This window comes from Lepidochelys olivacea, assembly GCF_965140295.1.
Source record: "Lepidochelys olivacea isolate rLepOli2 genome assembly, chromosome: 9".
In the NCBI taxonomy this organism is placed as follows: Eukaryota; Metazoa; Chordata; order Testudines; family Cheloniidae; genus Lepidochelys; species Lepidochelys olivacea.
Genome location: NC_140419.1, coordinates 45,352,326 through 45,377,224, shown reverse-complemented (window position 1 = coordinate 45,377,224; position 24,899 = coordinate 45,352,326). Strand labels below are relative to the sequence as shown.

Below are 24,899 nucleotides of genomic sequence, written 5' to 3'. Positions count from 1 at the left end.
CCCTTCATGCATCCGCCACCATTCCAGAAGACATGCTTCCATGCTGATGCCACTCGTTAAAAGAATAATGCGTTAATTAAATTTGTGACTGAATTTCTTGCAGGAGAATTTTATCCCCTGCTCTGTTTTACCCGCATTCTACCATAAATTTCATGTTACAGCAGTCTTGGGTGATGACCCAGCACATGTTGTTCATTTTAAGGACACTTTCACTGCAGATTTGACAAAACGCAAAGAAGGTACTAATGTGAGATTTTGAAAGATAGCTACAGCATTAGACCCAAGGTTTAAGGATCTGAAGTGCCTTCCAAAACTTGAGAGGGACGAGATATGGAGCATGCTTTCAAAATTCTTAAAGGAGTAACACTCCAATGAGGAAACTACAGAACCTGAACCACCAAAAAGGCAAATCAACCTTCTGCTGGTGGCATCTGATTCAGATAATGAAAATGAACATGTGTCGGTCCGCACTGCTTTGGATTGTTATTGGTCAGATGTATGTGGTTGAAGCATGAGGGGACATATGAATCTTTAGCACATATGGCACGGAAATACCTTGTGATGCTGGCTACAACAGTGCCATGAGAATGCCTGGTCTCATTTTCAGGTGACATTGTAAAGAAGAAGTGGTCAGCATTATTTCCTGCAAATGTAAACAAATTTGTTTGAGTGATTGGCTGAACAAGCAGTAGGACTGAGTGGACTTGCAGGCTCTAAAGTTTTACATTGCTTTATTTTTGAATGCACTTATTTACTGTACATAATTCTACATTTGTAAGTTCAACTTTCATGATAAAGAGATTGCACTACAGTACTTGTATTAGGTGAATTGAAAAATACTATTTCTTTTGTTTTTTTACAGTGCAAATAGTTGTAACCAAAAATAACTATAAAGTGAGCACTGTACATTTTGTATTTTGTGTTGTAATTGAAATCAATATATTTGAAAACGTAGAAAACATCCAAAAATATTTAAATAAATGGTATTCTATTATTGCTTAACAGTACGATTAATTATGTTTAAATCGCACGATTAATTGCGATTCATTTTTTTAATCGCATGACAGCCCTAGTATTTACCTCTTTTATAGAGTGATGCACATAATTCATACCCCATAACATGAAAGAAATCTCTTTTCTGTGCATTAGTTATTTTGTTAACTAGAAGCATTATATATATTTTCTGGATGTACTGATCAATGTGTTTTTCAACTGAAGCCAATGAAACAACAAATAAAATATATTTCAAACTATTGCAAAACTGGTGATTTAAACTAGGAGTTCTTTTGGAAGCCCCTCAACATGCTATAAAAACTCCATGGCCCGGGGGGAGGCCTTTGGGCTTCAGCTGTGAGTGGGGAGGCTTCTGCCCCACAGGACTGGGGTGGTGCTTGGGAGCCCCGTGGGATGGGGGGCTCCAGGCTTCTGCGCTGCAGGGCAGCTTCTGCTCGGCCTCGGGACACCTGGGCTCAGAGCTTCAGCTCTGCAAGGTGCTGGGACTCGGGGCTTCAGCCCCATGGGGCGCCAGGTTCTAGCCGCCTCACAGGGATCACAGGGCTTCCACCCTGCAGGATGCTGGGGCTCGGGACTCCAAGCTTCAGCAGCTGGGTGCCTGGACTTGGGTGTCGAAGTGGCTCTGCTTGGCAGACCCCCTGAAACGGTTTGTGGCCCCACAGTGGGCCATGGACCCCTGGTTGAGAATCACTAATCTAAACTATATGGCATGATCACAGAATCATAGAAATATAGGGCTGGAATGGACCCGGAGAGGTCATCTAGTCCAGCCCCTGGCGCTGAGGCAGGACCAAGAATACCTAGACCATCCCTGATAGGTGTCTGTGTAACCTGTTCTTAAACACCTCCAGTGACTGGGGTTCCACAGGGTCCCATTGGAAGCCTATTCCAAAATTTAACTATGCTTACACTTAAGAAGTTTCTCCTAATATCTAACTTAAATCTGCTTTGCTTCAGATTAAGCTTACTATCCTACCTTCAGTGGACATGCAGAACAGTTGATCACCATCCTCGTTGTAATGGTCCTTAATATATTTGAAGGTCCCTCCTCAGTCTTCTTTTCACAAGACTAAACATGCCCAGTTTTTTTAAACTTTCCTCATAGGTCAGGTTTTCTAAACCTTTTTTTCCCCCTCCATCTTTGTTGCTCTTCTCTGAACTCTTTCCAATTTGTCCACATCTTTCTTAAAGTGTGATGCCCAGAATTGGACACAGTGTTCCAACTGAGACCTCACCAATGCAGAGTAGTGCTGGACAATTACCTTCCATTTCTTAGACATGACACTTCTGTTACTATAAAATAAACTATAACCCCTTTTCAGCAGTACTACTGCCTAGCCAGTTATTCTCCATTTTGTAATTGTGCATTTGATATTTTTCTTCTTAACGGAAGTCTTCTTAACTGAAGCATAGGTCTATATTGAATTAAATCTTGTTGATTTCAGACCAATTCTCCAATTTGTCAAGGTAGTTTTGAATTCTAATGTTGTCCTCCAAAGTGCTAGCAACCCCTCCCAGCTTGGTGTTGTATGCAAATTTTACAAGCATACTCTACTCTATTATCCAAGTCATTAATAAAAATATTGAACAGTACTGGACCTAGGATAGATTCCCTGCAAGACCCCACTAGATACTTCTCCCCAGATTGACTGTAATGTAATACGTATTAGATTTATCATTGACTTTAATGGGGCCAGGTTGTCATAAAAATATATTAAGTCCATTGACAAAACTAAATAGAAAAAAATGACCAGTTTAGTCATTGCTTTCAAAGATCATTTCCAGAGGCTTGATTCCTTCCTCTGTACCCAACCTATCAATGCTGTTGATCTTGGAAAAATCATCTAGTAAACAAAGATATGCTCAGGTACAATAGTGAATTTTCCAATTTATGCAGAAACATGCTCCCCACAGCACAGAGTGGGAATGAGCCCTTTGTCTAAGATCTGATATGTTCTAAATCAGTCATGCCTAAGTCTACTTGCCCAGTTTGATTAATTTTATTTGATGAGCAAATAAAGTATTATTGTTTTCTTCACTATTGTCACCGTCATGGTACGGGTGAGTAAGTAGATTTTGTGCCTAAACCAGTCAAAGTTTTAAATAATTTTACAGTGCTTAAATTAAATACATATGCTTCAATTTCATGTAATTTATAGCTACAAGTGTCCAATTTATTATGTTTCCATATCGGAGGACTGAAAAACTACACAGCATTAGTAATACAGCTTCCCCTTACCATATTTTTCAGCTGATCATACTTTGGATCTGTGTGGATCTGTTGCCTGGAACTACCCCAAACAAAAATGTAATCTCAACCAAAAATCTCTTTTAAGTACATTCTCTCTGCTCATGAAAAAGCTTTGACAGGGCCTCCAAGAAAATATTTTTCCCCTTTTCTTTTCTTAGGAATTGGTTCATATAATTCAAACCCATCCTCTATTATTACTTTTTGATTGGTTTCTTTCTTGGCTCCTACACATCCTCGACCAGTTCTTCCTAGGTGGGCTCTGTAAGCCTTCCCCCTTTTCTTCTATCCCGCAAGCCCCTTTGTCAATAAGTCATTCTACTTCCATGAAAGGCTTCATTGTCATTTCACAACCATTGTCTACTGATCCCAAACTGAAAAAAACTGAAGTTAAAAATAAGGAACATTTGGTCTGCCAAACGTTTAAAAATACATTTCAATCTTTCTCTGTTTATTTAAAGATGGCTAAGAATGAGGATATCTGCAAGGAAATTGGCATGGTTTCCTTCCCCTAGACCAATGAAATACCAGTGGAGATGCAATAAAGCAGGGAAAACACAGCTTGGAAAAGTTTATTAAATGATTATATTTTAGCTTCTTCACTTGTAATTCCCCCAAGGCTATTACTGAAAACCTTCAAGAAGATCCTGCCTAGAAATATTTTTATTTTATAGAGGCTATGGGCTTTGATGCACCACTGAAGTTCATCAAGATGGCTGGGAACTGGGAAGGTTTATGTTAGAAATGTCCATTCTAAATTTTCAGGTATTTGTTCATTTAAAATTCCTGCATTAGAAATTAGTATTCCATCATAGTGTGCCATTCCAGAAGTCCATCATGCAGAAAGGCACTTTGCTAATGCTAATTGATGCTAAATGATGGAATCATTATCCATCAGAACCAGTGGACAAGGTAAATAATGTGCTACCTGTTATTGGGCCAACAAAACAAGTTGCAATACACAAGCTTACAGGGCACAGGTCAATAAACAAATAATCAGTGTTGACTGGTTGACCTGATAAGTCTATGGATCTGAAATGCCAACAGATCCAGAAATGCTTCAAGACCTTCACAAGTTACAACTGCTCTGGACAAATCAATATCCTTTACTCATCCAAAGTTACATAAGCAGTTAACAAAGACAATGAACTCTAAAGAAAAAAAAATCTCTTGTCCTCAGTAATAAAGAATGAAGAAAATGAAATACAGAGAATATCTGATATGGAAACAGAACCATTTCCAAGTGAAACAAAATATTTTTCAGAATTTATCACAAGGTATAAAGACTTCTTTAAGGATATCTGTAATCCCTACAATATTATATTTTATCCTTTTCCTTTAACCTCCCTCCCATCACAAGAACTAGGAAGTTACCTACAAAAACTATGTTAAAAGAATGTTATTTAGGTTGCATACTCAAGCACTTGAAAAATCAGAAAATGCAGTAAACACCTTATATAGTTCGAAATGTATCCAATATATGTTGTGGAATACATTTCCTGTGCTGCTAAACATATCAGAGGCTACTGGCCAAATACACCTCAAGTACCAGCTAAATGTGGGTGAATGCATTCTTAGTGCTGTCATATGTATCATGTCACTTCCAATTCCCTTTCATTACAAAGTGAAGTGGATGTAACAGCACAGGAAACTGAGCAAGAGAGTAGTTTTGTGGCAAATCTTGTTTTATCCTACCAGTTTTCCCATCTGTATCACAGCAGTAGATGCCTTGGTGTTCTTCTAGATTCTTTATGATTACTTGCCGATAATAAGGGGAAAACCAGTAATGGGATGAATTCTTAGTTCTATGCTGCTGTGGTGACATGAAGAGGCTGTAAAGTGGGTGGAAACAGTGCTGGTAAGCCGCTTTCATTAGAAGCCTCCTCACCGGTATAGAGCTACCACAGAGACCCCGTGATGGGCCTGCTCCTACCCCCATTGTAGCAGTGTAGCTGGAGCATGCTGTATTCCAATTATTCTCTGCTCCCTATGATGCACAGGGGGGTGTGGGAAACAGAGTGGAAGTTAGAGCAGCTCTAAGGCTTCCACTTTCCCAATAGTACAGGGAGACTGGTACTGGAAGGAGTATATGCTGTACTGTTTTAAAAGGGTGTTGTACCTGTTGTTTCTAAGTATGTACCTCATACAGCTCCTAGAAGCTTTATGGCTGCCTCTGACACAGGCATAAGGTGGAGCCACCACCATTCCAGCCATAGCTGACCCCTGAGAAAGTATAATACATCTTTTATCGGTGGCCCTCCACCTTGTGCAGGTCACAAAAAGGTAGCAGAGCATATAGCACACTCAGTACAGCAGTCTGTGTTATAGTTCATAGGGAGCATGTCCTCAGCTCCTCCAATGAAATGTTTATTAATTCGCCCAAAGGAAAGAGCATTCTATATATTGTGTAATACTGCAAAGCACGACACCTATTTTAATGCACTAGACAAGGGCATTGTACTTTTGCAGCCAGACAGATCCTGTGTGTTGACTAATACTCATCACCCCAGTTAGACTATGGAACACGTTCTAATTTGAGACAAGCAATTAAATTGATGTCAGCATTATAAGAACCCTTTGCTAAAAGCATCCCCTTCACTAATGTGCTACTTGTTTGGACATACGTTTGCATTCAAGGTGAAAGGTTTGAACATGTGTTCAGAACAATCCTTTCAAGGACTTCAAAATCATCATTCTAGCCCCACTAAGTAAAAATGCTTACCACACTTCAGATCACACCACCCCGGAAAGTATTCCAGCTGTGCTGCTCACTCATGTCTGTATGTTCCCTTTCTGCCTAAAAACACACGAGAAGAGAGGAACTCCTAACTGAAGTTACCTGCAGTTTAGGGAGCTGCAGTTCCATTTTATATCACATCAGCATTCCTTCGATGCTGGAGGCAGCAGCTATATGGAAAACCCAAATGTGAGTTTGGGATGATAATGGAATTAAAATGGTGACCGCAGAAAGTGAATACTGAAGCTGTACCCATTTAACCAGGACCCTATTGCAACGGTGATGCCTCACTACCAAAAACCAAAAGCAGCCTCCTTTCTGCTTCTTCACAGACCTACAGTTGCAATACCTCATTGATGGCAAGTTGTTCTCCTCCTCCTCCAGGATGGCCGTAGCGGTGACTGGAACTCCGAAAGTCCTCATACAGATCCTCCTCACTTCCCACATCGTCTGTAAGAGCTGTCTTATCCAGAGCCCCATCAGTGATCACTGCAACAACAAGAAATGAACTGCTTAACAACACTGCTGAGCAGAGACATGAATGACAGCAAATGGAAAAGATCATTAATCTTGGATTTTAAAGTAAATTATTTTAAAATTGTTCTGCTAGCATGACTGAGAGGTGCTGATTGATGTCACTAGAAATCAAAGTTGTCGGTTTATACAGAGACCATGAACAGCAAAGGCACTAATAATGCAAACTGTCACAAGCAGCCGCACAAAAATGGCTAAAACACAATGTAAAGGAACTACCAGTGCTGCAAGAGGACAGTTCACTACTCATGCCCATTTCAAGTTCTATCTCACTATGGCCCTGATCCTGCAAACCATTATGAACATGCGTGAATACGCCCACTGAGATCTGTAGGACTACTCACATGCCCATTAAGTTGAGCACATGCACCAGCGTTTGCAGGATTGGAGCCTAAGTGAAGAGCAAAACAAAAGCTATTTTCACACAAAATCTCAACCTCTGTGCAGGTGAGTGAAGAACTCAACCATCATCCTCTTCCTATTTTGGCAAACAATGCATAGAGTTAGTCAGAAAAAAAATAGGAAAGTCAAGGGAACGTAAACTTAAGTTTGGATTCAGGTAGAAATCCTGGGTGGTCAGAGCTGTTTCACCTTTGCTAAAGCTTGACTGATACCAGCTTATACGCATCTGAATTTATTACCATCTTTGCTCTTTCATTTTGATAAATGGAGGTTACTTACGTGTAATTGGAAGTTCTTTGAAATGCACAATCCCTATCTGTATTCCACACATGGGATACGCATGCCCACTATGCACCTGAGTCTGGAATATTTTATAGACAGTGTCCATTGGCCCACAAATGCACCATAGCTCTCCTCATTATCTGAAGCAAGGGCACAAAAGGTGGTGTGCGCCAACACCTCTCCAGTTCCCATTCTTATTGCAGTTCAAATAATCTGCAGCAGCGGGGACAGAAGGTGGTGTGACAAAGCTCTGTCCTTGCCTCTGTGGGTCCCATGTTTCCTGGTGGATTTTGCTAGCCTCAGAGGCTCACTGTGACCCCCCCCCATAACCCTTCTTTCTCTCGAGACAAGGGTCATAGTCTACTGAGCCATTTTCATCATAGGCCAGTGAGGGAGGTGAGGAGAAGTTATCCTTCCTTGCACAGTCTCTGTTGTCTCCCAGTCTCAGTGATTAATCAGGGGGCAAAGGTGGTGGGGGGAGCCCGGGCCCACCCTCTACTCCGGGCTCCAGCCCAGGAACCCTAATAGTATCAGCTATAGTAGCTGACCTTCTAGAAACATGACATGTACAATTCCCTGGGCTACTTCCTCCCACCCAGCAGCCCTCACTTCCTCAAGCTCCACTTCACCCTTACCTCAGGGCCTCCTTCCTTGTGCCTGATATGGTGTGTACTACTCAGCCTCTCCAACAGCACAACTTCCTCCCACAGCTCCTGACATGCACACCCACCTGACTAACTGGGAGGCTTTTAACTAGTTTCAGCCAGCCCCTGATTGGCTTCAGGTGTCCCAATCAACCTAGCCTTCTCCCTGCCTTCTGGAAAGTTCTTAATTGGCCCCAGGTGTCTTAATTGACCTGGAGCAGCTTCCATTTCACTTAACCTGGTACCAGGGATTTGTTTAGCCTGGAGCTAATATATCTATCTCCCACTACTTTTCTATAGCCATCTGGCCTTGCCCCGTCACAGTGGGTAGTAGAATAGAGATAGGGACCATACATCTGAAAGAATTTCCAGTTACAGATAAGAAACCTCCATTTCTTCTTTGAGTGTTGATGCCTATGTGTATGCCACTTGTGGGAGATTAACAAGCAGTAGTCAAATGGGGGGTGGGTGTGAGGACGCAGAAGTGATAGCTGACTGTAGTACTGCTGTCCCCACTGCTGTATCTGCAGCTGACGACTGGACCAGAGCATAATGTCTCACGAAGGTATTCACAGAACTCCAAGTAACTGCCCTACATATCTCTAGAAGGGGAACATCTCTCAGAGATGCAGCCGAAGTAGCTTGCCCTCTAGTGGAATGAGCTCTCACCCCCCCTTCTGAGGGGGAATATGAGCTAGAAAATACAACCCAAAATCCATTTTGAAACTGTCTGCATTAATATAACTTGACCGCTTCATCACTTTGCTAGGGAAACAAATAGTTTATGTTTTTCTAACAGACTTTGTTCTTTGCAGACATACAGCAAAGCCCTTTGGATGTTCAGAGAATGGAGTCATCTCTCTTCATTTGAGGCATGGGGTTTTGGAAAACATACTGGTAAGTGAATTAACTGACTCTTGGAAACTACTTTAGGAACGAAGCTAGGGTGGGGTCATAACAAGACCTTTTCTTTATAGAATGCAATATATGATGGGTCCATCACGAGCACTCCCAGCTTGTTGATTCTTCTGGGCTGACGTTATGGGTACTAGAAAAGCCACCCTCATGGACAGATGCGCCATAGAGTATGTAGCTAGAGGTTCCAAGGTGGGGTGGGGTGTGAGAGACGATAAAACAAAATTAAGGTTACACTAAGGCATGAACTTCACCAATGGTGGAAAGGATCTGAGAATCCCATTCAGAAATCTCGTTGTGACAGGATGAGTGAATACAGTACGGTTATCCATCGGAGGATGGAAAGCACTGATCACTGCTAGATGCACTCACAGAGAACTGAGTGCAAGACCTGAAGACTTAAGGGTAAGTAAAGATTCTAAGATAGTAGGGATCCCAGCTGATTCTGGAACTGAGTTTCATTGGTGTGTCCAAGAGGAGAAACACTTCCATTTTGCTGAGTAACAGCTTCTTGTAGAAGCTTTTCTGCTTTGGTTAAGGATGGATTGCACCCTTTTAGAACATGAGTGCTCTATTTCTGATGTCCATCCAAATACCAAGCCCTGAGTTGCAGACTGAGGTGCTTGAATCTGCCCTGTGCTGTGTTAGAAGGTCTGGTAATGTGGGCATGTTCTTGGGAGGGTGAACTGAGAGCTTCAGCAGATCCATAAACCAGAACTATCTTGGCCAGATGGGCACAATCAGTATGTCTCAAGCTCTGTCTTGGTGGATCTTCTATAGAACTTGTAAAACATCTAATAGCACTTTTCATTGCCTAAATAAGCACTTGCCACTGAAGGAGTATCTATTACCACCATAGGCATGTAATTCTACTCTTGCAACTTTACGTAAATGAGGGCACATCTTCTGAAAGGCTGTCTCCTTCTATTGGATAAAACAAGTGCTAAAGTCCTGAGCATGAGTCTGAAGCCAGTGGAAATACAGACTAGATATCAGAAGAGAATAAATGTCATTTATGCTACTTTTACACAAGGAAAAACTGGTCATCTTCTTTAAAGAATAGAACCCTTTTGTATGGTTTTCTCAAGGTTAGTTGCAATTTTCTGAAACTCTCTTTTTACCAAGTACATTCTGAGACGCATGTCCTGGGTGTTGACCAATAATCACTCACTTATTCTATGCTTTTATAAGATATTGTGTATATGTTTTCTGATTTGTAAACTCAGAGGATATCATCTTCCTGCTTTTCTGAGACAATGGTAATAACTGAATGCTGACTGGCATTTGTATTGTGATTAGCAACTGGTGTTCGAATAAAGCATATGCCGTTTACATGACAAAGAGGTATACTCCAAGGAGTCTTTCTACAAAGGCAATAACATGATGCCTACAAACATAATGCAGATAAAATACACCTGATGGAAGATGTCAGTTCAATGGATTCACTAGTATTGTAGTACTAAAGCTAAATGAAATTAAGATCTCAAGAGATAACACCATCTGAACTCTTGGTGATCTCACTGACCAAGTTACAAAAGATGTAATGCTCAAAATCCTTGCAGTAGGGGAAGGGCAAGCGGGGTATGACTCCTGGGCTCAGAACCCTAATCTAGTCCATTTTCCAAGAACTAGTCCAGAATCATTCCCTACAGGGTATTTTCTTGTAGTTTATTTGCTTTCCAAGGAAAACCACCATCCAGAAGTGACACTCTAGTATCATCAGGAAATATGTAGGAAGCCTTCAGCCTGACCAAAAGAAGTCAATAATATCCAAAGCACAAGCTGCAATGATAGGTGGTCCAGAAGCAGGTCCAAAGATGTAATCTGATATATCACTGTGAACAACTTCTAATTCAAATCAAAGTAACAGATGCCATGCGGTACATTTTGAAAGGCCCCCAAACATGGGAATTTAGCCATATGACTAAGAGCCCAAAGGAGCTGAGCTTGTGGTCTTTGAAGCCAATGGCAAAGCACGCACTGAATTCAGTGGTGCAATATTAGGTCCTTAATAGCTCTATGGGCTAGACCCTCAACTGATGTGTACCAGTGTAACTCCACTGAAGTCAACTGCACCAGCTTAGGATCTGTCCCTGTAATTCCAAGGCAGTGCTTTGGAAATATAGTTGTAAATTTCCTGCACAGCAGAGATTACACCAACAACTGCAATGACAGTTCCGTCAGTGCTTCCATTGTATACCACATTTTGTCAGGGTTTCACAATGCAATCATTTCCAATCACATTGTGTTGAAACTCACATGTTAGTAGTCAGCGAAATGCATTTATTTTACATCATAATGACTGAAGTATACATCAGATCTGAATGAAACATTTGAAAAGTTTACCCTTTGAATGACAATTTACTAAATTCAACTGAAATTTGCAAGGTGACAAAGATCTATTGATTCTCACTTTCATTTGCACACAAAGCTTCAATTAATTTTAGTGGAAACTATGTGCCTGGGGACAATATGCCCTTACAATTAAAGTAGAGTTTGCTGTGGAATGGTTTAACTGCCCAAGAAATAAAATTTATCTGTGTTAATAAAAAACCCGTGGACGTTGCAAAAAAAAAAATCAGTGTTTTAAGGGATGCTTGACAAAAGCCTGAGTATACATCAAACATATTTCAAATATAAGCTACCAGCACCCTACTGAATGTATGTTAAAAGTATATGTTTCACAGAAAGCCATTCTCACATCTAGAATACTACATATAAAACTCAAAAGTACTGAAACTGCCACCTTCATAATTGTAATCAGTGCAGTTATAAAGGATTCTATTCTGATATTATTTAAATCAACTAATCTACCACAACTGATACATCTACCATAGTTTGAGAACCGCTAAAAGATAGTGTGTGCTACACGCTGTACTGTTAATGAACTATTTTGGGGGAATTTGTGTAATGACGGAAACAAAAGGTACACTTTCAAGAACATAATGGATTGCTTTGTACAGGAGTGCATCACTGTTTAGCCCATCAAAGCTCCTCTTCCTTTGTGTTCTGTCTCCCTTAGCATGGTACCTTATTGATTCCTGCAAGCTTTCATTGCTTTTGCTTTATACCCCCTCTCTGCTGGTTGCATTACATAGAGTATAATTTTCAGCCTGAAAAATGTTTCCTGACATCTTTAAAGCTTTCTGATTTTGTCATGTTTTCCCAGTTGTACTATGATCCGTTTTATATGGGGGGAAAAAAGCTTCATGGAGAATAGCTCTATTACTTAAAATATTCTATACCTCAGGTAAATCTCTGGCCAACTTTATTTATTTTTCTTATATAGATTTGTTTTTCTTACCATGTCTTGCTTAACTTTGACTCAGGGGTCAGCCTCATTAGCCTTGAAAGCTGTTACTACATCTTGTATTGGTTGTCCAAACTTAACTAAACAAACAAAAAGCCATAGGCAAGTTTCACCAGAGAACTCTATTGCTTGTGACAGGTTTCAGAGTGGTAGCCATGTTAGTCTGTATCAGCAAGAACAACGAGGAGTCCTTGTGGCACCTTAGAGACTAAAAAATGTATTTGGTCCCAAATAAATTTGTTATTCTCTAAGGTGTCACAAGGACTCCTCGTTGTTTCAATTGCTTGTAATAATGCAAAAGGTTTTTGGTTCTTAATCTGTGATGGAAATTTGTCCAGGAAAGAATTTTTTCATGATATTTTGTCAAAACTGCTCATGGTTCAGAAGGCAGGAAGAAAGCGTTAAGAAAAATGGTGACAAATGAGACTTTGTTCTGAAGCAGCTTATTCAAGAGGGAAAAAAGAATCCTGAGAGTTGATTATAAAAAAATAAAAAAACAAAAACACCCTCTGAAACAGTGACCCAATACACTAGAAATCAGTCAAGGAAGTAGGGCAAGTGAAGGCTCTTAATATAGGTAATGATTCAACATGCACAGTCGTAATTAGGTCAAGCAGGAAAGAAGTAAGCTTGAGTCTAAAAATCTTTTAAGTGGACCTGATAAAAATTGTTAAAACAGTAATTTGGTTTCTTCATTAGTCTCATCAAGTGCACAGTACTAGTTGGACAGGCACCCATTATGCTTCACAGGAAGCAGAGGCAGCCTTGCTGCGCCCTTCTCCCCAGTCACAACAAATGCTTGTTTTCATCCGTACTTGAATGCACTGATGTGGTCACAGCTGGCTGTCTCCTTTTCTCACTGAGCCCAATAATCTAATCTGTCACGGGAAAACACAGAACAGTAAAGAACAACTTTCACCCCAAAACAAGACTCTGAACTATGTCCAATTAATTTTAAACCAATTTCCCCAGAATTTAGATGGCTGTACAGATAAATTCTACTAACTATGACAACAGATTCTACTCTGCAGAACATGGGGAGGGAAGGAGGCCATGATTTACCACTACGGCTGCCTGCCAGAGTATCAAAATCCTGCTTTGTATTGCTGCAAGTCTGAACCTGAGCTCAGGATTTATGTCACAAAAATACTACGGCAAATAGAAAACTTTGTCATGCTAGCTCATAAGTTATTCTTCTTAGTCCTGAAGCAGACATTCTCTGGAGAGAGGAGAACAAAACCATATAAACCCTTCTGTGTGCTGCTGAAACCAGAAGCAGCAGCATTGGGAGGAGGGTTCAGGGATCTGAGCCCCATCATCACACGTGAGCAACAGCGGGGGGTTACAATAAACGTCAAACTCAGAACACTGATCAGTGTTGATAGCACTAATTACATTGGCTGCCACCGGTTACACTCACCGTTACCTTGAAGACGGTTAGAGTCGAGAACACATTTGAGTAAATACGAATGTGGCTTGATAAAAATTAAGCTTAATTAAATATGTTAGAAACAGAAAAGTGGAATAAAGAAAAATGGTTCACCTTTCTTCCGGCTGCTTGGGTAAAAGTGATTTATTTTTCTCTGCAGTGTGAAGAAATGGAGGGGTTGGGGGAGATGGCGGAGGGGAAGGAGCATGCTGTGCTCTTTAAACGGGCTGTAGCAGATTATTTCCCACACACAGCACTATAGAGGAGCAAATGGAGGAATTATGCCTCAGAGGAACACCTCCCAGGGCACTGCAGTGGGTGAGAGGTCAGTCTAGCCTAAAATGATGATGATGAGACTAATAATTACATAATTATTCCCAACTCCAATAGCAGCTCACTTCATGACTTCAAGCTACTCTCTCTGCCTACAGCCTTGTCTATGCTGGCAGCGGAGTGTAGAATACATGTAGCTACAGGCTGCAGCGCAAACCGGCTGCGTCCACACTGGCGTGTAGCTACACATGGAAGTGAAAGTCTCTGGCAGGGGGAGGCAGTGGGGAAAGTCTGTGGCAGCGGGGAGCTGCCGGTGCTTTTCTCCACTGCCTTCCCCGCCAGAGATTTTTCCCACAGCTGAAGTCTTTCACCGAGGTGGAAAAAGCAATGGGACACTACACTGCTAAAAATAGCAGTGTAGACATGGGATGCACTGGTTGGTCATGTCCAGAGCTGCGTAGGGCACACAGCCACAGGGTACAGGTGTGTCTTTAGTCGCCTAACCAATGCCTCACTGTCTACACTGTTATTTATACCCGTGCTAGGCGGCATATGTACTCTACATGCCACCATAAGTGTAGACACAGCCTATGTGCATCTGTCTATATAATGGATATATAGTTATCCATCTCACAAGAGTGTTATTTGTTTGTTTTATAGCCGTGCTGAGGTTTCATCTGAGATGGGGCTAGGGCACTAGGCACTGTGCATGCACCTAGTGAGAGAGAGCAAGCCCCCCCCCTGGAAAGCTCATAATCCAATACAGACAAGACAGCCAAAGGGTGGGAGAAAAAGCATCCTCATCTCCATTTAGATGGGAAACAAAGGCACAGCAAGTTTAAGTGATTTGCCTAAGGTCACAGAGGGAAGCTGTGGCAGAGACCTCCTGAGCCCCAGTCCAGTCTCATAGTCACAAGGCAATGTTTATAGAATGTACAATGCAAGGGCCAAACATTCCCGGGCAGTCATCTTTTTTTTAAATTTTGCAGCTACTCAGCAGGTATTTTAAACCACATTTTACAAGCGCAAATAAAACAGAGTAAACCATTTAATTATTCAAATGCATTGGTTTGGTCCCCCTTTCCCCAGAGAACATGCAGGGTTATTTTCTAAAGGGGAGTTTCCTTGTTAGGGCAGGGGAAGGGGTACTCTAAAATCTGGAATTTCATCATAATTGACTCTCTGAGTCAGATGGGCCTGATGCTTAGCTGGTGTACATAGATGTGGCTTCATTGTCTTCAGTGGAACCATGCTGATACATTCCAGTTGAGAATAAGGGCCAGGGATGTGGGGAGTGATCCAGCATTGATGGTGAGTGAGTTAAAAGAAGCCGTATTGATAACCATCAGATTCATTTTCACAGGGCGTTTTATAGGAATGCAAGGGAAATACTCCACAACAGTTATGGGTTGCTTTCAAGGCTGATAATTATCCAAGAGCATCTATATTTAACTAGAAACAAATGAATGAAAAATAACCTCCAAGGGGATTTGATTTTTTGCTCATTGGAAGGCTGTCTGATAGAAGCTGTTTTCTGGGTGCCATAGCCACCTGCTTAATTTATCTCTGTGCAGCATTAAATCTAAAATAATGCACAGAAATAACATTAGGAGTCCAATTTACACTCAGAGAGCAAATGAATTCAGAGCCACGGACGTCACTCTCTCTCTTCCCCCCTCCCCACCCCCCATGCCTCACGCCCCCAGACTGCTGGTGATTCTTGATTTTGGAGCTGCCAGGGTGAAACAGTTTACAGTTAGAGTTCACATGGCCCAGGAGGCTAAAAAAAATGTATGCAAAAGAAAGGCCAAACTGAGAATTAGTTGCTCAGCTGAGCTGAGCTAAAGGCCTCTATTCTCTGCAATCTAGACTGCTAAATTCTGGTCTCCTTTAGAAATAGTGTATAACAGCATTCAGCAATACTGCTTTGACTTATGTGCTTCATTTATCATCTGCTTGATATATTGTGATCCCTATGCAGCTCCCACAGTAAAATCCATCAGACAGTGATGTCATCCCATTTCTGTTCCATCAGTACAATTCCTCTGGCTCTTTATTGTTCCAATGGACCCTCTTCCATTACTGTCCTCCTGGTTGTGGGCTGGTGGAACAGGAAGAGGGTAGTCTGATGGGAAATGGATGACAAGGGCAGAGGAACCAATAATGTTGCTTTGTGAGAAAAATGAAAGCGTGGTCCTGCAAAATAAAGCCTCGTGGAGTTAATCCATTCCATGTGCAATTACATGCTGGTCATGAAACAAGATTTTAGGAATCTTTGGAGAGAAAATTATGTATGAGAGAGACATACACACAAAATACGCAGAGAAAGCAAATGATGAATAGAACCCCTCATATTAAAACACAAATTAAGAGTAGAAAAAAAAACCATCAAAATGAAATCAGCCTTTCAGTAAAACTGCCATTACCCAGCACTGTTGTGCATGAGCTAGTTGCTAATTAGCTGAAGCAGGGTGCAAATCCACTTTTTGGAACAAAAAAATGGTGCAGCTCTTTAATAAAAACATAGTGGGGTCTGGTATTGGTCTGCAGGGTTGGTAGCTCAGGGTAACATCCATCAACTGTAATGCACTGAGCCACCCACTCAGATTTCAAGAGTTTTTTAATCCCAATTAGAATTCTAAATGACTCACAATGAGGCTTGAGGGAGCTTTTGGCTCTCATGTGTAGTGTAGATAAGTATGGGCAATAGAGAAACACAGGTTAAGAATGGCTCTGCAATTTTGGTCTCTAGGGTTGTTGCTTGCAATCTGCTTCCAGCTCATATGCTTCTGCTCCTGCACACATCAAAGATGACAAGGAAGAGAAGAGGTCTGGGGTGCTTGCATTTGATTGGGAACACTGGGTTTAGCTGCTTTTCAGCTGGTGATTGACAGAGCAGAAGCTTGAGAGAGAATGGAAATATTAGATAAACTGAAAAGCAGAACAAACATTTACATCAAAACAATTGTATCTCTATTTGATCCACAGCCCAGTCCCTCCTGAAAACTCACCTTTGCCATAATGCAATGGCCAGGCTATTAATCCTATTGGCTGATGAAGCATAGGGTGACCAGATGTCCTGATTTTATAGGGACAGTCCTGATTTTTGGGTCTTTTTCTTATATAGGCTCCTATTACCCCTCACCCCCTGTCCAGATATTTTACATTGTCTGGTCATCCTGCTGAAGCATTACACACATCCTGTTCTCTTTATTTGTTACCATGTCTCTCCTTGCCCACCCATGCCTATTTGTTCCCATCCATGTGTTATATCTCAACTTTCAACTGTAGGGTCTTTGGGGAAGGGCCTATCATTTACGATATGTCTGCACAGTGCCTAGAACAGTGGGGCCCATGTGGTTGAGGCCTTTAGGTACTATCACAGTGTGAATGTTAAATAGTAATATGCAGTACAAGCAATCCCTTTCCTCCTGTGTTCTGGCATTGTTCTTTGCTGTGTCATAGGTGAGACATACTCACTAGGATATAAGCCACATTGTTTAGTCTCCCATTAAGGGGACTACTGTGAAGTAAATTATTATTTAGTGTAAATAAAGGGTGGAAAAATCTAGCTCCATGATTTTGCTGAGCCTTAAATAAAATAAAAAAAAAAATCCAACTCCCAACCCGCCAAAAAAAAAACCAAAACAAAAAAACCCCACAACAACCTAGCAACTAACCAGCCCCCATAAACCTCCACAACTTGCTGGTTTGGTTATTGTGGGTTATACGTAAATTTGATATTGTCCAGTAGAAAATAAACTTGGCCAACTCATCTCAGCTAGAGCCCCAGATGAGTTTTCAATGCATCTGCATAGATGAAAATGCCACTTGCGTCTCTAACCATCCATTTCTACCAAAATCAGTACAAACGATCAAGGAAATTAAAGCAAATGAGCTGGGAAACTAGAACAACAGCTATTTACATTAGGCAAACATAGGAGGGGAGGACAGAGATCAAACATGTTTAGTGCAGCTGACAAACCTAACATATTTTAACTGGTATATGAATTAAGGAGGACTTACCAGCAAAATCATGGGCATTTTATTTATTTATTTTTAGAAGAGCATCTGTCCAGCTTTTCAAAGCCTTACAGATATGTCCACAAATGAGAGGATTGACAGTGTTGGAGTCAGACGCATCTGTTTCCTTAAGGATTATTTCAGGGGAATCTCCCTAGCTGATCTGAATACCTGCCCTCAATCAAGCACTCCTCTTCATTTCTTAGAGATCACTTTATGCTTCCCATGTCTCTTTTCAAACTGGTTGTTTGCATGGGGGGGGGAGGAACGGAGACAAACAAACCAACCATACAGCTTTACTGCTGTGCCATTATTTCATCCCAGTTGAATGTTTCAGTTCAAATGAGCTTAAGTTAAATCCAGTCAAGCTGATTTTATTCTTTTTAAATTTATCAGAAAACAACTCAAATGAGATCAGGGAATAAACAGGAGCTTACAGCCATTTCTGACTGCAAGGGATATAGAAGTTGAGAGAGAGAGAAAGAGAGAGAGAGAGAGAGAATGCAGCCTAGCATGGGAAAATTTGGGTTGTAAGTGCACTGTAGAAGCTTGTGGAAATGTCATTCATTTCACCTTTACTTTACTCTCAAAGGCTTTAGTGGGGCTTTAACTCTGATGGAGTTACTCTCCCGGTCTCCCCCCTTCCCCAAAACGTGGCACAGCTCTTGTCTGTTTTAATTATATTGATCCAAATGTGATGTTTGGTTCTCTAAGACCAGTTTCTGCTCTAAAACCACTTCCTAAGTGTGCATGGGGGGAATCCAAACTATTAAGGACTCTACTTTTCTATTTGATTTCTTGTACCATTACCTTATTAAATAGAGTGGAGAGTGTAAACATGCTTTGCAGAAATCTGATTGGTTTGTATTCCGAGAGTTCCTTCATTTTTATTATGCTTTTATTTCCTATTGCTCTGAAGCACTGGGGGCTTGGAAGCCAACTCTGCAACAAAATCTCATCATCTAAATGACACAGTATTTTTCAATCTTAAGTCACACAATGGAAGCATGGTGGTTCTGCTGCATATTGGGCCTTCCATACTTGCTTGGAAACAGTCTCTCTATAAAGCCTCTCTATAATAAGATTCCACAATGGTCTGTGCATTATTCTGAAGCCTGTTATGTCTGTAGAGACGGCGTGAAGTGACAGAAACAGCTACAAGCATGGTCAAGGGCTCTTGTTGTTCAGAATATCATCAGGTTGAATTGTCACTGGGTATCGCAGTCTATTACTGTCCAGCTGGTAAATTCTCAGACATTTTGACTTTACAAATTACACCCAGGTAGTGTACAGCTACATTGAAGCATGTATTTACTAGCCCATAATGTCATTCCTATGCAGTGTTCTCTGCTGACTCTAGAACGCTTCATATTATAAAATATTGTTTATAAAGCACCTTTCAAGTGTAGCATCCTAATGATGTACTTTGCATGGAAATATCTAATTTCTCTCAGTGTTTTCAAAAATGGACAGATTCAGAGAACAGCAAAGATACATTTTGTTTTTCAGAGTAAATCCAAGTGTTCTAACTCAACAAGTAAACAAAGAATGAAAAGTTAGCTAATGATAAAAAATCCCCACATTTGTAAGCACATCCAGCCTTGGACATTCTGAACCAAAATTACTAAGTTTGAATGCCTAAAATTAGGCACCTAAATCCATATTTAGGCACCTAAATAAGCAAATGAGCTTTTTTTCACAAGTGCTGAACACACACCATTGACAGCAAAATCAGTAGGAGTGGTGACTGCTCAGCACTTCTGAAAAACCAGGCCACTTATTTAGATACCTAAATAGGGATATAAGAACCTAACTGTATCCCTTACATTTGAAAATTTTGGCCTGAATTTCTCCGCAGAACTCTGCACCTCAAGTATAAGATCTGCTCTTTATTTTTGAGAAGTTGTCCAGTCTTAAGATATATATATATATCCCAGTTCTAGGAAAATCCCTGGGATCAAGCTCTGAGAACATTTTTGTGGAAAAACAAATTTAGGATTAGGGGTTAGTATATTACAATTGTTCTATGAAGAAGGGATCTCAACCCTTGTGAACTGAACACACTTGAATTATGAAAGGTTTCAGAGTAACAGCCGTGTTAGTCTGTATTCGCAAAAAGAAAAGGAGTACTTGTGGCACCTTAGAGACTAACCAATTTATTAGAGCATAAGCTTTCGTGAGCTACAGCTCACTTCATCAGATGCATATCGTGGAAACTGCAGCAGACTTTATATATACACAGAGAATATGAACCAATACCTCCTCCCACCCCACTGTCCTGCTGGTAATAGCTTATCTAAAGTGATCATCAGGTGGGCCATTTCCAGCACAAATCCAAGCATCACATGAGTAAGTGTGGCAGAATTGGGCCCTGTAAAGCAATGGTGTGACAATTAAAGATATTTGGAAGAATTATTCTGAGTGAGTTGCAGGATGGCTGTTCATTGTGACCAAAAGTAATGCAGTCTTTTAATTAGACAAACCAGCAAGTGTCTCTCCAATAAAAGGTCATTGCAAAACAAGTTGCCACAGTAACCTAGTTTAGAGGGACCTAATTCAGATGTAAGATAGAATTTTCAGAAGTACTCAAATGATGGCTTTTTCTGCTCCCACTGAAGTCAATGGGAGTTTTACTGTAGACTCCAATGGGAGTAGAATTAGTCCAACAATAACCAGTTTGAAAATCCCACCCCTAAATTTCATGTGTTTAGGACCAGTTGTACAAACAGATTGCTAGAATGAACAGCTCTGTGGACTATGTAAACACCCCTTGCACTCTCAAAAACCTCTGAATTTTCCTTCCTAATGTATACATGTAAGCAACTTTTTTTCAAGGCTTTTCAAAGTCCAGAATGAAGTGTAAAGTGGACAGAATTAGCCTTAACATATATTTAAAAAAACCTTCCAAGGCTGGTCCAAAGTCACTAAGGCATTCAATTCTGTTCAGAGAGAAGTAAGGAGACAATAGAAATTCACTCTAAAGGGCTAGTCCCTGAGGATCTCAGGGCATGCAGAATACGTCATTTCTTCATGGTTCTGACTGAAACGAGTATGCTGAAACATGGCATTTAAATGGTTAACTATCACAACAGGGTTAAAAGCAACATAAAAGACTTACGGGCTCAAACACAAGAGCCTTACAAACAGAACTTACATTCAATAAGTGCATGTTTTCCAGTAAATGGAAGTGAGAATGATAGTCACATTATTCGTGGTCTTTTCACAATATTCTATACAATGTCTGAACTGAATCTAAATATGTTAGATACAATCTATATTGGCACTAGCAAAATTTCTCCCAAGTAGAGGATGTATTCCTAGTGGAATAAGTACAATAAAATACAACATTCCATTCAGACCGATTATTAATCATAATCCTGGAAAAAAGAAAGCTTTCTGGCAAGGTCACCAGGCTGGTCAGGCTGCCTCCAATTGTGAAATGTATTACTTAGGATGTTAGCTGAAGGCTCCAGCACAGGATTAAGAAAAGTGAAATTGACAGGGTCAGCACTTTATGGAAGTGTTTAGCCTGAGATGCTAAATATGCACATCCAGGAGTTCAAAATGACACACTGCAACTTACAGATCATTAAACATAATGACAGTGAATAGTTTGAAAGCTTTGGAGATTGGCTGAAAGTAAAAAATGCTAGGAGACAGGAAAATAAATAGCAAAAAAAATATTAAAACAGCAAAGTAACCCCACCACTAAATGAGAGGTAATTGCTAAATCAGACTGGTTGAACTATCACTAATATCATAAAAGGTAAGAAAAGGGCCCTATACAAAGCAATATCTGTTAAAAGTGGCAGCAGTGAAGGTAATGTAAGCAAGTTTGATCGAACAGTGCAACCCTAATAAGGGATAAAACGCATGCTGAAAAAGAACAATGCCGCCTATAGTGAAGTCTAACATATAGTGTTGTGTTTTGTTTTGTAATTTTAAATAATCAGCAGGGTGCTCAAAGTCTGCCTCTGAGCGCATTTTATTTATTCTGTATCCAAAGATAAGAAGTTAAATTTATCATGTGATTAGCCAAAACTCAAAGCAGTGAACTCAACAGATCCCTCAGTGGGGTCTATCCAAGAACCAATAAATACATGGTCCTATGGATGAAGATGAAAAATGATTGGATTCCCTTGGTAAGTAGTCCGGTAGAGGCAAAAATGAAATAAATACAGATGCCAACCAGAAAATAATTAAATAAAAAATATACATGCCAAATGCCTACACTTGTTTTAACTCAGGAAATCAGTTGTAGTAATCTCTCCAGCCACATTTATCTAACTAACTGAACAAAACTGTTCTTCAATCATTTCTGGTTTCTGAACCTGTAGCTCTTCTGAGATAGTAATGATAGTTTCCCTGAGCCCAATCTATCTGTCTAGAGTGACTCAAAGTAATTGTAAGTCACTCTCCCTCCTATCTCTGTCATACATACATCAGTGCCAGACATGTTTTTAGCTTTCCAAACACATCCCATCAGCTATAAATGTGTCTGACTAGATTTAGCTTTCAAAGAGGTGCTCATTTAATAAAATACACATTTACTCCCCAACATTGGAATGCACTGAAGGATCTGTTGTAGCTTGCTAGGTGATGCAATCATTATTTTTTCTTGAAGGTTCTAAATACACAGTTACCAAGAGTAAAGCTGTGCAGATAATGAAGGAGTTATTCAAGAAGCATTTTGCAAATCAGAAATGAAAGTGATATTCTCCATAGTTTCCTGTAGCTGAAATTTGCTTGACTAAGAAACAAAATTTGTGTTGGGTGAGAAGCGTAAGTAGATTTCTAACTTCTCCTATTCATTTGCACAAGATGCCTTCTGTTTCTTTTCAGAACATTGTCATCGCCTACCATTAGCAGACATGCCAGGCTGTGATGACAAAACTATGTGGATATATCCATATAAAAATTGTCCCTAAGCATGTTCTTTAGCAGATCTCTTTTTGTCTCCACCTCTATCCATCATTCATCATGTGTGCTGGTGACCAATATAAGTAGTTACAAATAGTACAATGGTTGGTAAACACAACTGAGAAAGGGGAATATTGTGGTGTCCACCAGCCCCTGGACCAAAGATCCTATAATATTTAGGTGGCTGTTAGACTCAAATGTGTTCACATAAAATCTTTGAACATTTGTAATAATCAAACTGTGTGTGAACAAATCATGAACACAGATGTGGGTGGAGTTCATCAAATAGATTTTAAGTATGAATAGTTCTACCCTAGGTGTTATATGTTTTTTTTATTTGAAGTATATTCAAGTCTGGGAGAGAGGCATCCATGTGACAAAGAACAGAATTTGGTCGAGAGGAATGAATCTGGGAGCAAATCAAGGAGAGGATCATTTTCCCTATTCCTCTCCAAGCTGGAAAAGAGGACAATTCTCATGTGTCAAAAGTCAATTTGAAAACATCCTAGACACAGCCACCAAGAGTCACATTCCACAGTCATTCCATGCATTGAACTCCCATGGACATCTGTGAAAACGGAGACATGGCCCTGAATATTTCATCCCTTATCCCATGGGCCCTGATGCAGTTTTTAGAATTACAGCTTAGAAGACTACAGCTGCTGGTAACATTGAGTTTAGAAAGGACTCATCTGAATGTCATTTCTATTATGCTGTGTTGTCACACGTACTGTACATTCCTTTGAGGAAACTTTTTGTTCTACCTCTAGATTGCATAGTATATGATTATATTTCAACTATCAATCATTCTTAAGGGAGGATGTAGGAGAAGGGGTTAGTTCTGCAATCAGGAAGCATTTTACACTGTGATAATAACAACTTCATTGAACCTAAAAACTTAACGTCAATCCTAGATATTGCCATCTGACAGTAGTTGGCATTTTTAACACACAACAACTTTCTACACACATAGCACTTATATGTATGCAGTTTGCATGTAGAATTCTTATAACAACTCATGCTACAGCTTGGAACTTCAGGACGTGAAGTCACATTAGGGAACCACAGCTAAGTGATATGAAGTATCTTAGGCCTTGTCTACACACAAAAGCTGTACCAATTTAACTATGCCAGTATAGTTAAAACAGTGCAACTCCATCAGCGTGGACAGTTATACTGATATAAACGTGTTTCTACTGGCATAACCTTTGCTGTATGGGAAGGGGAATAAACTATACTGATATAAGGTACCTTTTTACTGCTGTAATTGCATCCACACTTGGGATTGTGCCAGTATAACTATACTGATTTAAAAAAACCCAACATGCCTCTAACAGAAATACATAAACTGGTACAAAAACTGTGTGTAGCCTAGGCCTTAAGAAGCACCATCCACTCACCTAGAGCACTGGGCAGAAAAACAGGTATGATTTAGCTGGCTGTTTTGGGGTGCACAGGGGAGCAGGATGGATAAAAATCAATTTAAAAGAAATTGGATTTTTTAAAATTTAAACTGGATTTTTTTGATAAAATGCTTTTTGAGGAAAAATCGTATCTAAAGATAGTTTTAATTAAGATACATTATAGCTCAAAGATATCTCGTCATGGAACAGGGATTATAAATTCTAATTCTATAGCATGAGACAATATATTCATGTAATGTTTAAGGAAAATTTTGTAAATGAGTTCCAATAGTTCAGGGATTAGGGACCCAATCTGTTGGGGTTCCACGGGCTTCTGTATAGATTATTTAGGTTAATCTTTCTATCTACCCAATGGGACTCAGTGCTTAGTCTAGATAGAAGATACCATCAGAGATGCTTAGTTTTGCAGTTCACAAACTATGGATTTGTGTCTTCAGAGAAAACATGCTTGTTAACAGCAAGAATATTTTTAAAATAAATAAATAATATAGAGAGGTGAAAAATAACAGACCTGAACCCTATTGTCCCTCTGCAAATTTGTGTACACAGAATCAAACCCTTACCTCTCTCTAAAAGTGCAAAGTTTCAAAAAGTTCAATGAATAAAAGATTGTTGGGCCAGAATAGATCAGGACAAGGAGAAGAAGTCTGGAGATAAATGTGAGAAGGGAGGGACAGGCAGTAGAAACAAAAATGAAACTGTTTGAGCAGCATATTTCAGAAGTCTTGAGGTCTTTCTCAGTGT

General features: G+C 40.1%; 1 protein-coding gene across 3 annotated transcripts in view; it reads right to left on the bottom strand.

Annotated features, from left to right (window-relative positions):
* Window positions 1–24,899, bottom strand: part of ARHGEF4 (Rho guanine nucleotide exchange factor 4) — a 178,595-nt gene that overhangs the window by 62,815 nt on the left and 90,881 nt on the right. For all 3 annotated transcript variants that reach the window (XM_084638300.1, XM_084638301.1, XM_084638302.1), the window contains one exon: window positions 6,349–6,488. In XM_084638300.1, the coding sequence (XP_084494426.1) occupies window positions 6,349–6,488 (140 nt within the window). The remainder of the gene's footprint in view (window positions 1–6,348; window positions 6,489–24,899) is intronic.